The sequence below is a fragment of the Salarias fasciatus genome, chromosome 22 (genome assembly GCF_902148845.1).
Source record: "Salarias fasciatus chromosome 22, fSalaFa1.1, whole genome shotgun sequence".
In the NCBI taxonomy this organism is placed as follows: Eukaryota; Metazoa; Chordata; class Actinopteri; order Blenniiformes; family Blenniidae; genus Salarias; species Salarias fasciatus.
The window spans coordinates 28,036,338-28,049,948 of NC_043765.1; the positions used below are offsets into that span (position 1 = coordinate 28,036,338).

The following is a 13,611-nucleotide window of genomic DNA, read 5'->3' on the forward strand; positions in this document are numbered from 1 at the left end:
CAGAGCTGACTGCTGCAGACTGAGTCACTGTGACCTGGCCTCTGGACTCTGAGGAGACACAGACAGAAAGACAAAGCAGCCTCATGGTTCTGTGGGCTTCATTTCAGAGGGACGGATGTTGATGGAGGAGAGCAGTTGGATTCTCTGGACTTTACCTGTGAAGCAGCAGCAGAGGAGAGTCCAGATGAGGACGCAGATCACACTCATGTTTGTGAGCAGGAGGATTTCTCTGTCTTCTCTGGTCCTGAAGGACAGCTGTCAGTCCTCCAGTCTTCAGCTGTCAGGACTATAAACTCTCCCAGAGCACTGGAGCATGGAGCTGCTGATGCAAAGTGTCTCTCTATGGAAATGCTCTGACTGACTCCAACAGGGACTTGATCACTTTCATCACTGACTTTCACTCTGGATTCACACTTTTAGTGGAATATTGAAGGAATGTGCTGGATATTTAAAGATGAGTCTGGAGTTTTCTCCATTTTCCACATTGTCACGTATGTTCCTGGTTTAGTTTTGGTGAGTTAGTTTGTTTCCCAGTCAGAGAGTGGTGTCTCTCTGCAGTCAGAGGTTTTTGTACAGCGGCTCAATGAGTTTGTATCACTGTGGTTCACGTTCGGTGGAGGAACCAGACTGGATGTTGGAAGTAAGTTGATTCTCCTTTAATAATAACAGCTAAAAGCTTCAAATTCAATCATTAAACCTTCTTTTGAGTGATTAAGATCAGAAAGATGTGTTTTTCTAGATAATTATTGTAATGATGAAGTTTTAATCTCCTCTGATTTCATGTGGTAGAGCTCAGCTCTGCTTCACTTTCAGTAAATCAAGGAGAAAAGTTTTCCTCTTAACCTTCCAGTGGATTAAAATCAAGATTAAGTGATTAAAAACCATGGTTGTCACAGTTAATCATATTAATCATGATTAGTTAATGTAGGGATGACTAAATATTAATTGTCTTAATTGTAATTCATCACCTAATCAGGCTTTGGGCTTCTTTTCAGTTTGAAAATTGTATTTTCAACATCGACATTATTAAGTTTTTCTATATGGTACTTTGCTTTGAATGAACATCCAACAAGCTCCAAAAGAAATTCTTTTTCTATGTTTGATTCCCAATGAAGAAGCTCTGGTCAGAAATCAGTCACTGCAGGACGTCGCCTTATTGAAACTTCAACAATGACTTTAAATTCACCTTTTGAACTGATGGTTTGGACTGATGAATGCTTTACGTTATGGACTGAAAACTGCCTTCAAATGGCTCTTGTCAAAACCTCCTCATATAACAGCTTTATTGACTCTTTGTCTTTTGAAATTCTGTTGTAAATCATTTTAAAAACCGACGTTGATTTGAAGCTGATGTTGTTAAAGTTTCCACTCATAAACTTTGTGAAAACATGGACTCAAATCTTTGCCAGTAAAGGTTGAGACATGTGCTTGCGTTGCTTTGGGTGCAGTTTGAGGAGTTTGAGGTCAAACTGTTGGAGGATTCTCTCTGTGCTGATGTGCATGAGAGGCTTCTTAAAGGGAAGTGAAACAATGTGTGAGCCAGTGACTGCTGGAGCAGAAAAAGCATCTGACAGCAACTTCTTCAAGGACAAAAGCATCGGTGTCCCACTCAAGCTGTGCGGCTGTGTGCTCCCTGTCCTCCAGGTGATACCCGGCCCACCCTGACGGTGCTGCCCCCCTCCAGAGAGGAGCTGCAGCAGGGGACGGCCACGCTCATGTGCCTGGCCAACAAGGGCTTCCCCTCAGACTGGAGTCTGAGCTGGAGGGTGGAGGACAGCAGCAGCAGCAGCAGCAGCAGCTGGGAGCAGAGCAGCAGCCCCGGGGTGCTGCAGAAGCTGGACGGCCTCTACAGCTGGAGCAGCACCCTGAGGCTCCCTGCAGACCAGTGGAGGAAGGTGGGCTCTGTGACCTGTGAGGCCACCCGGGGCTCCCAGACTCCCCTCAGAGAGACACTGAGGAGAGACCAGTGTTCCCAGTCCTGACCGGACTCACTGGGACTCTCTCACTCATCTCACCTCTGTCACTCTCTCTCTCTCCCTTTTTCTATCTTCACACCAAACTGACTTCAGCAATATTCCTCTTCTGCCTGCTGATTTTCTTCAAGCTTTGACAAAATAAACATTGTTTTCACATCAGCTGTTCACTCGTGGATTTCTTCTTTTCAACAATAAACTCATCGTTTTGGAGCACAGATTTCACTTGATGGATTTTCTCTGTATTCCACCTCTTGTTTCACACATTTCATATGAACCAGAATAAAAACACAGTCAGTGAGTCAGAGGAAGCTGCTCTCTTCATTCAGGATCAAGAAACCTGCTTAACCTGCCTTCATGTCATCCAATACACATTCAGATCATTGTGAAAATTTAGCATTTCTTCACGTGCTGACTGGACTTCAGAGAGACAGAAGAGAGTTTATAAAACACAATACAGCATCACAGAATAGAATAGAATAGAGCTTTATTTGTCATTGTAACAAGTACAACGAAATTGCGAAGCCCTTCAGTCAGTGCAAAGACAGACATAAATAAGTAACATAAAAAATGAAGTAGATAAAAAGATCCATATAAATATATAAATAAATAAGATGCATACAATGCAAATAGAATAACATCAGTGCAGGTGCAGAAAAAAAACTGCCATCGTTTGAGTGCATTGTCCTTCCATTTAGCCTTTGTTCAGGATCCTAACTGCTGTCGGATAGAAACTGTCCCTGAACCGATTTGTTCTTGTAGTCATGGACCTGTACCGCCTGCCTGACGGTAACAGACTCAACATATGGTGACCAGGGTGAGAGGGGTCCTGGGCTATTTTCCTTGCCTTTCGGAGGCAGCGGGAGTGATGCAGTTCCTCCAGTGTGAGGAGAGGGCAGCCGGTGATCTTTTGGGCCGTGTTGATGGTCCTTTGCAGAGACGTCCTCTGGGCTGCTGTGCAGCTGGTGTACCACACACACAGGCAGTACCCCAGGATGCTCTCGATGGTACTCCTGTAGAAGGACTCCAGCAGTCTCTGGGAGATGTTGTTCTTCCTGAGCACCCTCAGGAAGTGCAGTCTCTGCTGGACCTTCTTCAGAAGCTCCGAGGTGTTCATAGTCCAGGTCAGGTCTTTCTCTAAGTGGACTCCCAGAAAGCAGAAGTCCTCTACCCTCTCCACACAGTCCCCATTGATGAGAAGGGGTGGGATGTCTGTTTTAGTCCTTCGAAAATCAGCATACATGTTGACTTTCTCAATTGTTATTGCAGTTGATGAGCCGAGTTGGAGAGTCTGTCTCCCCCTGTTGAAATTAGCTTCATAAATACTTTAAATTTTCACTGAATAAGAATGACACACTATCAGAGCATAAATATTTATTTTTGTTGTTAAAAAAAATCACACCAATGTATAGAGTCTAATCTACAAACAATGAAAAAAACAAAATATAAATTATGTACAACAGTAGGAAAAAACCACACCAATGTATACAGTCTAATCTACAAACACGCAATGAAAAAAACAAAATATAAAGTATGTACAACAGTAGCGCAGAGCCACAAACAGGTCACTCCTGTGCAGCACTGAACACATCCCCTGCGACTCTCTTGTGATGGTGGGCTGGATATTTGGATTCGCCTCCAGTCTGCCTTGCAGCACAGCACACAGCGCTGACAACTCCTTGCTTCGAGGTGGAGGCCGGACGACCCATACAGGCTTTCCATCCAAGATGGCGTCCTCCTCCTCTGACATGAGGTCAATGGATGCCATTTCCCATGTGCCCTCTTCGTTGCCATAGACAACGCCACCTCTGGCTTTGAAAAGCTGCCAAAACACAGAGAAAACGGGAAGTTTAGCACTGAGCAAATTAGATTGGGGAGAGTCAAAGTAAAGCATGTAGAGACGCAGTCTTTACTTACTCTTCTCTTCCTGCTTAATTGCTGCAGCAACCCTGCGCCTCCCCTTCTCCTCAGGAGGATCATCTTGGCTCCTGAGAGTTAGCTGGAGTGTTTCAAAATAGGTTTTGCAGGAGGCTGAAGAAGAAAGGGTTCAATTAATAATGAAATTGGTCACATATAGTGGAACAGCTCAGCATATAAGGAAGAAAACTCATGTAACTTCCGAGTTAGTTTTAGTGGCACAAGACAGTTCAACTCACCAACTATAGTTTCAGGGTCCACATTTGGGTGGCCCAATGAAACCTCCTGTGCGAGAAAGGTGGTCACCTTTGAATTGTGGGGTGAAGACACACTGGAAAACAAATAAAGTCTGTGATTAGAAGGGAATGGTCTGCTGACTGGGTCAGGCTGAAACAACACTTTTAGAATTTAATATAACCCAAACATTCAAATTGTAATCACACCTTATATATGCATATATATACATTTACTGGAATCATGTTGGGCCTTGTGGAGCCTCCTCACAGTTTCCTGAGAAAGAAGAATGAGAAAATGTTAAATACTGAACATGTAGTAAAGTTGCTTAAATAATAAAAGAATCACCGTCGTGACCCGTCATTGCAGACAACTACTATCAAACATTTTTGACAAAGTTTGTTGACCTGTATGGACCACTTAAGTGCACGTACATTTTCATTTGAGACACTGAATGCTAGATTATGGCCCTGTTTATGCATTTTAGTGTTTTTCATTTGAGTGGCTCAATGGATTGTTGGGACAGCACCATATCAACTACAGAGATATTGAGGTTCAAATAATGAGGCGTTTTGAAGAAAGTCAGCAACTCCAGATGTCATGTGGAAATATCTATGCTGTTGAGTTTATGAATCTCCTGTCCAAAAAAGATGAGGGTTCTTTGGAAAACCTGTGGAGGTTTGGGATACAAAGGGGGCCGGGACTGACTCTGCGCCATGCTTCCTACCAGCTGATCGCATTACATGCAGATATGCTCAAAGTTTTGCAACTGTTCCATTCCCTTCTGGTAAAGAGCAAGTGTCTGTGGTCATACCATTGTGCTCAATGGTTGAAATATAAGTCAAGTGTTTCACATTGGTTTACATTAGTGGGACAATAAAGAGTTGTAGATCTTTTTGTCGAGTACATTGCTACTTTGTTTTTTTTTTTTTTTGTTTTTTTAATCTGTTCAGTTCAATAAGGTGATTTGCACTTTATTTGTGTTGTCTCTCTTACACGAAGAGCCAGGGAAATGCTTAACACTTGAGACACAAGCATAGTAGAATCTTAAAAAAATGTTTCATATTTTTGGATGAAAATTAGGTGTTTTTCAAAAAAAAGTTATATTTTGAAATGTAGTGTTCGGCCCTGGGTGAAAGGTCCATGGGGTTATTTGCAGGGTTGGTTGCATATTATTTATCCTTGGAACAATGTAGCTTCATAATATTCACCTATCAGCCATCCATATTGTTTATAAGTTAATTAATTCAAAAACAAAAAAATGTGTTGTCCTTCTGAAGCAATGTTCCTGCAAACAATTCTTGTTCTCACAAAATCTAAGACCGACATCAAACTTTTTGCACTATATGTTTGTGCATCCTTAACTGCACTGTCTGCAGCACCTTCTCTTCATCATTATCTTTACTGCAAAATGATCATATATGATCAATAGATTGCAGATGACCTGCAGTAAATAATGGGCTTTTGGGGGCAATGCTTCTGTCTGGCAGCCTCTTGTACTCTCCATTGACCTCTTTCAGAGAAATTCGTGTGGCTCCCCCACCACACCTCCCATTCCAGAGCATTTGCAAAACAAAGTGTGCCCCTGCATCCCCAAGCCCCCCTTCCCCTCCCCTTCGCTAAGTCAATTTACTGATAGCCCTCTTTAGTTTTAATACAATGATATTTATAGCCTAACATAAGGTTGAGGGCGAGTCTGTGTAGAGCATTTGAATTTAAAGTTACAACAGGAAAACATTGTCAGATTTCTCTGGAATACTCCCTTGGAACAGAACTCAAACAGGGCTACAGCAGGGCTATAACTGGCTGTAACCCTTACATAAAACCATAAAACAACTTTGATTTCAATTTTAGGAGACAGATTCAAATACAACTAAGTATGTACGGATTCTAGACAGTGTAATGATCATGAAACAAATCACGTTTAAGCCATTTTACTCCAATGTGATGAATCCAGTCTAATAAAATGAAGTGATATTGCTCTTTTAAAGTTTTGGGAGAGTGTATGAAGTATTGAACTCAGTGATCAACAAAGAGTGAGAAATTGGACCCAATGGCAATTTTAATTTTGTAGAACTTAAAAAAAAAAAAAATAAAAAAAAAATAAATAAATAAATATATATATATATATATATATATATATATATATATATATATATATATATATATATATATTAGTGCTGTCAATTTTAATCGTGATTAATCCATTGAGGTCTGCCAATTGGGTCAAAGAAAAGAATTCGAGGATAATAGTGTTTTTTCCTGACATTGGAACTGATTTATGAGGATTAGAATCTTCATTGCAATTAATCTCAACTTTAAAAACGTTAATTGTTGACAGTTCTCCATGAATTAATCATGATTAATTGCGATCAATGCAATTAAATTGCGATCAATGCGATTAAAACTGACAGCACTAATATATATATATATATATATATATATATATATATATATATATATATATATATATATATATCCATATTAGGAGTGGGACTCGATTAAAAAAATTAATCTAATTAATTAGGGCCTTTGTAATTAATTAATCTCAATTAATCGCATATCGATATTTGACCCGAGATCAGTGAGAACCTTTCTTTTTCTAATGGATTTTGATATAGTGAATCAATATAGTGATACATAAGCTTAAGCAACAAAACACTGTTCATTTTTTCAGCAAGGAAGGAGGAATTTAACCAAGACAAATAAACCAATACACATTGATTAGTGCAACTTTTGTTGGGCTGGGCGAGGGTCCTTGAAGTAGTCGGAGTGACGTCCTCTTCAACTCTAGCTGTATGCGAGGCTTGCGTGTTGGCTGCTGCTGCGACATGCTTAGCATTCAGATGATATAGCAGGCTCGATGTGCTGCGATGGGATGCAAATTCTTTGCTGCACAATGTGCATACAGCTTTGGTTTTATCCACGCTGCCATCCGCTGGCTTTTTAAAATTAAATTTTCTGTGCACTAGTGCGCTGTCATCAGGAGCAGTGTTGCCAACTCCCCAGTAAGGAAAGTCACTATTGGCTGTCCTAAAAGTCGCCAGAAGTGGCTAGATGAGGTCGTTACCTAATTTGCAATTTGCATGTAATTGTAATGGACGCTGTAGGAGAGAGGAGTAACGTCATGGGAGAAGCAAAATGTGAGTTAAAAAAACACCCTAAATATTTTTAGAACTACAAATGAATTTTCTTCTGTTGATTCTTGGTTTGTCAGCAAGTGAGCAGTGGCGTATTTGCGCACACGCGATTCATTTGAAGTGTGGAGGAGTGGTGTGGGTCTGCTCTCTGCTCTGCCTGCAGCAGGGGGCGCTGCTGAGACTGGCCGCCTGTGAGTGCTTTGGGACGGGGGAGGGGCTCACGCAGCACCCACTGCTCATTGAGGACAGCAGCTGCAGAACGAGACGTCCTGTCACGTCTCCAGAGCTCCAGAAAAAGTCGCTAAATTTGTTGCTAGTCGCTTTTGACAAAAAAAGTCGCCAGGAGGCTTTGGAAAGTCGCCAGATTTAACGAGAAAGTCACCAAGTCGGGAGCTGTTTTGTTGTTGTGTCACAGCGAAATATGTCCGGGTGAAACTCGTCCGGTGACAAACGTTCCGCGACAATTTGCGATAATTTTTTTATCGCGTTAAAATTTCTGTAATTAATTAATCGTAACTAACACGTTAAAGTCACAGCCTTAATCTATATATCTATCTATATCTATATGTCTATATATATATATATATATATATATATATATATATATATATATATATATATATATACATATAGCCAGTATGTCTGATGCAAGTGTGTTTTTTTTTCCTGAATGTGCCAACTAGTCATTCTCAATAACAATAACGAGGTTTTGAACTGATCATTAAATAATTGAGATTTTGGAGGATCGTCCATTCATTTTTGATGCTGCCTCAACGACTAGCACCTTGACACGTTAAACTAGTTCATGTAAATCTTTCATTGCCTAATCCACCCTTCCCAGGTGCCACTCATTTCTTGGAAGTGTGTCCTCCATGATGATCACATCATCCACTTTAAAATCGCGAGTAGGTACCTGCCACTTCTGTCTTCAGGAAGAATTCATGAGGATGAGGTGACTTGGAATTGAAAGCTCCCACCTTGGGATACCTGTGACCTTTCAGGGGGCCACCCTTGTCTCAGCCATCACCGAACTGTGACAGAATTCATCCTTGTCATTCACATATCTGATGTAGGAACATGAGCCATAACCAGTGCTACTGGTGTCTGAAAAATGGTGCAAAAATGGTTGTTAATTTCTGCTCGGTCAGTGATTTTGTGGCGTCTTTTAAGGTTGATAATGATACTGAGAACTTTATTGAAATTTCTTTGCCAATCTGAAGACTCTCAGAAATCGATTATTTTCCAATATTTGTGTTGTGTAGCGCCTGGTGGAGACAGAGGACTCGTCTGTCTCTGAGCCATCATGACCGGAGTCCAGGACAGGAGCAGCAATCCAGCTTTGAAAAGGTAAAGACTGTTTTCCGAGAGTCTGTTTTTAGGATCACACTCATGATCTCTACAGGAGCTGTGTTTTCTGTATACAGCCTGAAGTGAGTAATTTATGAAACCATTAATTGGAGACTTTCCTCTATTTAATCTGCACTTGCATCTGAGTAAGTGTGCAGTCATTTGAGTATGTGGTGTGGATATGTTTGGCTTGTTGGCCCTTTGAACTGTCAAAAATAGAACTGCTCAAATATGTCTGCCATTCTTCCATTTCCCTGACTGGAATGAATGAATTATTTATCTTCTATTCTCTTTATTGTCCACACAGAGGGTCTGATGTTAACTGGGTCTCTTTTCAGGCTCCTGACGTTGACATGTCTCCCAGAGTTTCTGAGGATGGACGGCCTGAACAGATATGTATGATTGTTTCCTAAATTTTTGTCTAATTCGTGTTTGACATCCAAGAAATACATCCCATGTCAGCTATTGAGGTTTTGTTTATCATCTTTGTTTTATTTTATGTGCAATCCAATGGGAGGCTTATTAAAAGTTTTATCCTCTGGAGTCTGAAGACATTCTTTCTCTACAGTGTCCCAAACATCGTCTGCTGTGCGTTACTATGACGACCTATGATGTGGCTTCACTGCCGATGGCCGCTACGCTTTTTGTGATGGGTCAGTCGGGTTCAAGTGCAAAGGCACAGTGGGAAAAACTTTTCAAAAGTCAGACGTATCGAAAGGTAAATTGGAGAGCACATTGTGATAAAATGTTCAATACAATCTTCTCATGTGAACTGATGAATGAATGAGGGCAACTGGAGAGTTCAGTAACTGACACTATCATCAGCAAGAAGCTGCTTTTTCTCTCTTGTAGTGATTTATAGCTGAGATGGGAAATGAGTTTGGTTATGGATGGATTTTGATGAGGTTTGATCATGAACAAAAAGTAGACTGAAAAAGTGAGGACAGCCATGTTGTAGTGATTGATTACTGAGATGATGATGATGGTCTTCTCAAGGGAAATGATCTGGTTTAATCATGACAGATATACAGTGGGTACGGAAAGTATTCAGACCCCTTGAAATTTCTCACACTCCGAATCATTGCAGGCATTTGCCAAAATCAAAAAAACTTCATTTTATTTCTCATTAATGTACACTCAGCAACCCATCTTGACAGAAAAAAACAAAAATATAGAAATTTTTGCAAATTTATGAAAAAAGAAAAACTGAAATATCTCACGGTCATAAGTATTCAGACACTTTGTAGCGACATTCATATTTAACTCACATGCTGTCCATTTCTTGTGATCCTCCTTGAGATGGTTCTGCTTCTTTATTGGAGTCCAGCTGTGTTTAATTAAATTGATTGGACTTGATTAGGAAAGGCACCCACCTGTAGAAGACCTTACAGTTCACAGTGCAGGTCAGAGCAAATGAGAGTCATGAGGTGGACGGAGCTGCCCAAGGAGCTCAGAGACAGAATTGTGGCAAGGCACAGATCTGGCCAAGGTTACAGAAGAATTTCTGCAGCACTCAAGGTTCCTAAGAGCGCAGTGGCCTCCAGAGTCCTCAAATGGAAGAAGTTTGGAATGACCACAACTCTTCCTAGACCTGGCCGTCCAGCCAAACTGAGCAATCGTGGGAGAAGAGCCTTGGTGAGAGAGGTAAAGAAGAACCCAAAGATCACTGTGGCAGAGCTCCAGAGATGCAGGAGGGAGATGAGAGACAGTTCCACAAAGTCAACTATCACTGCAGTCCTCCACCAGTCGGGGCTTTATGGCAGAGTGGCCCGTCGGAAGCCTCTCCTCAGAGCAAGGCACAGGAAGCCTGCATAGAGTTTTCCAAAAAACACAAGAAGGACTCCCAGACGATAAAAAATAAGATTCTCTGATCTGATGAGACCAAGATTGACGTTTTTGGTGTTTATTCTAAGTAGTATGTGTGGAGAAAACCAGGCACTGCTCATCACCTGCCCATGTTGCATTACAATCCCTACAGTGAAACATGGCGGAAGGAGCATCATGTTGTTCGGGGGGGGGGGGTTCAGCTGCAGGGACAGGACGACTGGTTGCAACTGAAGTAAAGATGAATGATCAAGGAAAGAGAGATCCTGGAGGAAAACCTCTTCCAGAGTGCTCAGGACCTCAGACTGGGCCCAAAGTTCACCTTTCAACAGGACAATGAGCCTCAGCACGCAGCTGAAATAACAAAGGGGTGGCTTCAGAAAACCTCTGTGACCGTTCATGACCGGCCCAGCCAGAGCCCTGACCTAAACCCAATTGAGCATCTCTGGAGAGAACTCAAAATGGCTGTCTGAATACTTTCCGTACCCACTGTAACTCTGTCTGCTACCAGTTTGTTTCAAACCACAATGTAGACATGGATCAGCTATCAGTGTGTTGGTAGTTTTTCACTGTGTGAACACAGCTTGACTGTTGATGTCATGATAACTCTGACAGTAATAAACTGCAGCATCTTCAGCTTGAACTCCACTGATGGTCAGAGTGAAGCGAGAGTTTGATCCACTGCCTGTAAAACGACCTGGAATTCCTGAAGCTCGACGGTTGGCAAAATAAATGAGCCATTTAGGAGGTTGTCCATCTTTCTGTTGGTACCAGTAAAAATAGTGGTTCCCAGAACCAGATAGATAAACATCCTGACTGGTGGTACATGTGATGGAGACGGTTCCTCCCACAGCAGAGCTGACTGCTGCAGACTGAGTCACTGTGACCTGGCCTCTGGACTCTGAGGAGACACAGACAGAAAGACAAAGCAGCCTCATGGTTCTGTGGGCTTCATTTCAGAGGGACGGATGTTGATGGAGGAGAGCAGTTGGATTCTCTGGACTTTACCTGTGAAGCAGCAGCAGAGGAGAGTCCAGATGAGGACGCAGATCACACTCATGTTTGTGAGCAGGAGGATTTCTCTGTCTTCTCTGGTCCTGAAGGACAGCTGTCAGTCCTCCAGTCTTCAGCTGTCAGGACTATAAACTCTCCCAGAGCACTGGAGCATGGAGCTGCTGATGCAAAGTGTCTCTCTATGGAAATGCTCTGACTGACTCCAACAGGGACTTGATCACTTTCATCACTGACTTTCACTCTGGATTCACACTTTTAGTGGAATATTGAAGGAATGTGCTGGATATTTAAAGATGAGTCTGGAGTTTTCTCCATTTTCCACATTGTCACGTATGTTCCGATGGAAATAATTGAAAAATCATCTTTAAAAACTCAAATTGTCCCTTTAAAAGTAGACAATGTAAATGATAGAATTAGAATAAAATGCTGATTTGAAGCTGATGTTGTTAAAGTTTCCACTCATAAACTTTGTGAAAACATGGACTCAAATCTTTGCCAGTAAAGGTTGAGACATGTGCTTGCGTTGCTTTGGGTGCAGTTTGAGGAGTTTGAGGTCAAACTGTTGGAGGATTCTCTCTGTGCTGATGTGCATGAGAGGCTTCTTAAAGGGAAGTGAAACAATGTGTGAGCCAGTGACTGCTGGAGCAGAAAAACATCTGACAGCAACTTCTTCAAGGACAAAATCAGCTGTTTCACACTAAAGCTGCCCATCTGTGCGCTCCCTGTCTTCCAGCAAAATAACCGGACGAGCTCGCAACAAAGTACAGACAACGATTTCAAGTTTTGCTTTTTGAAAATCTTCATCTGGAGAGGACAAACTATAGACGAGTAACCCTTGGAAAACTGTCTATAGTAACCTGAGAATCCCTGAAATGATCTCAGTTCTTTGAAAATGGTGTTGAGACAGATCCTGCAACAGCTGAGAACTGAAAAAACCTGGCCGAGGCCCAACAATCTCAGACATTATGTGACCCAGATACCTGACTGTGGTTTGGAAAAATTTACATTTCTCTGGCGATAGCTTCAGGCTGTACTCTTGAGTACTTGAATGAGTCGTCGTTCGTTCTGCCAAAGTGCTTGAAAAGATGATGATACCATCCAGGAATATGTGAACCTCTCTCAAGTTCATGTCACTGACACAGCGTGCCATGAGCCTCTGGAAGGTATTCGTTATGTCCTGAGGCATCCAGTTGAACTCCTAGAATCCAAGAAGTGCAACAAATGCTGTCTTTTCTTTGTCTGCTTCCTCCATCTCAATCTGGTAATAGCCAGATTAATAAAGATCAAGCACAGTCGACCACTTGGATCCTGAGAGGACTGAAAAGGTCTCTTCCAAGTTGGGGAGTGTGTATCTGTCTTTTACTGTTTGTCGGTTCAAGTTTGAGGAAGTCTATACAGAAGCGCACATTGTTGTTCCACTTTCTCACCACGACTACTGGGAAAGAGTAGGGGAACTGAAACTCTCATATTAGGTCTGCAGTGATCAACTGTTGGAAGTGTCTACCCACTGCCTCATGATCCTGACGATGTATGGGACGTCCACGGTGCTCAAAGGGTGTTGGGTCATGAAGTTTGATGTTATTTTTCACTTTTTCTGTACACTCATAATCGAGATTGTGCTGCAAAGTTGAAACTCAGCTCCGTTTCCTTCATTGTGTCTGACTCCTTGGCACTAACAACATCCTGCTGGGACAGGATGCAGTGGAAAGTTCTGAGCTCTGCGATAACACAAGTGGATGGAATGGTGACCTTCTGATGTGTTTCATTTGTCATGACCACATGAACTTTGTGAGGAGCACGTGAGGGAAGAGTTATCAGCCAACTCTTAACACAAAGGCCTCCAGGCAAGGAAGATTGAGTGGGGTGTCCAACAATGCTACATATATCAGCTATAGTCACATTAATAGTAGCAGATCTCTCTGAAACTGTTGAGACTTTGGGTTGCTAAAAGAAAGAAAACAGGAAAAAAATAATTAACTGGTTTGGATAATTTTGTTTATATTAAATTGTTTGGATTAAACTAGAAGTAATCTAAAGTAAGTAATGGGAAATAAGAAGTAAATAAGTTCTTTGAATATATTTCCTATTTAAGTGTGGCAATATGGCGGACTTCGGGTTGGTCTTATTTTGAAAGGGTCCATCTCCACCAGCGCCAGGAGCAC

The 13,611-nt window shown here is 41.8% G+C and overlaps 1 gene segment (V, D, J or C); it reads left to right on the forward strand.

The window, feature by feature from the left end:
- The first annotated feature begins 267 nt into the window (after positions 1-267).
- Positions 268-2,135, forward strand: LOC115409004 (Ig kappa-b4 chain C region-like). The segment is given in 2 exon segments: positions 268-454; positions 1,645-2,135. Coding segments are annotated over 2 exon segments (357 nt in total).
- Positions 2,136-13,611: the final 11,476 nt, after the last annotated feature.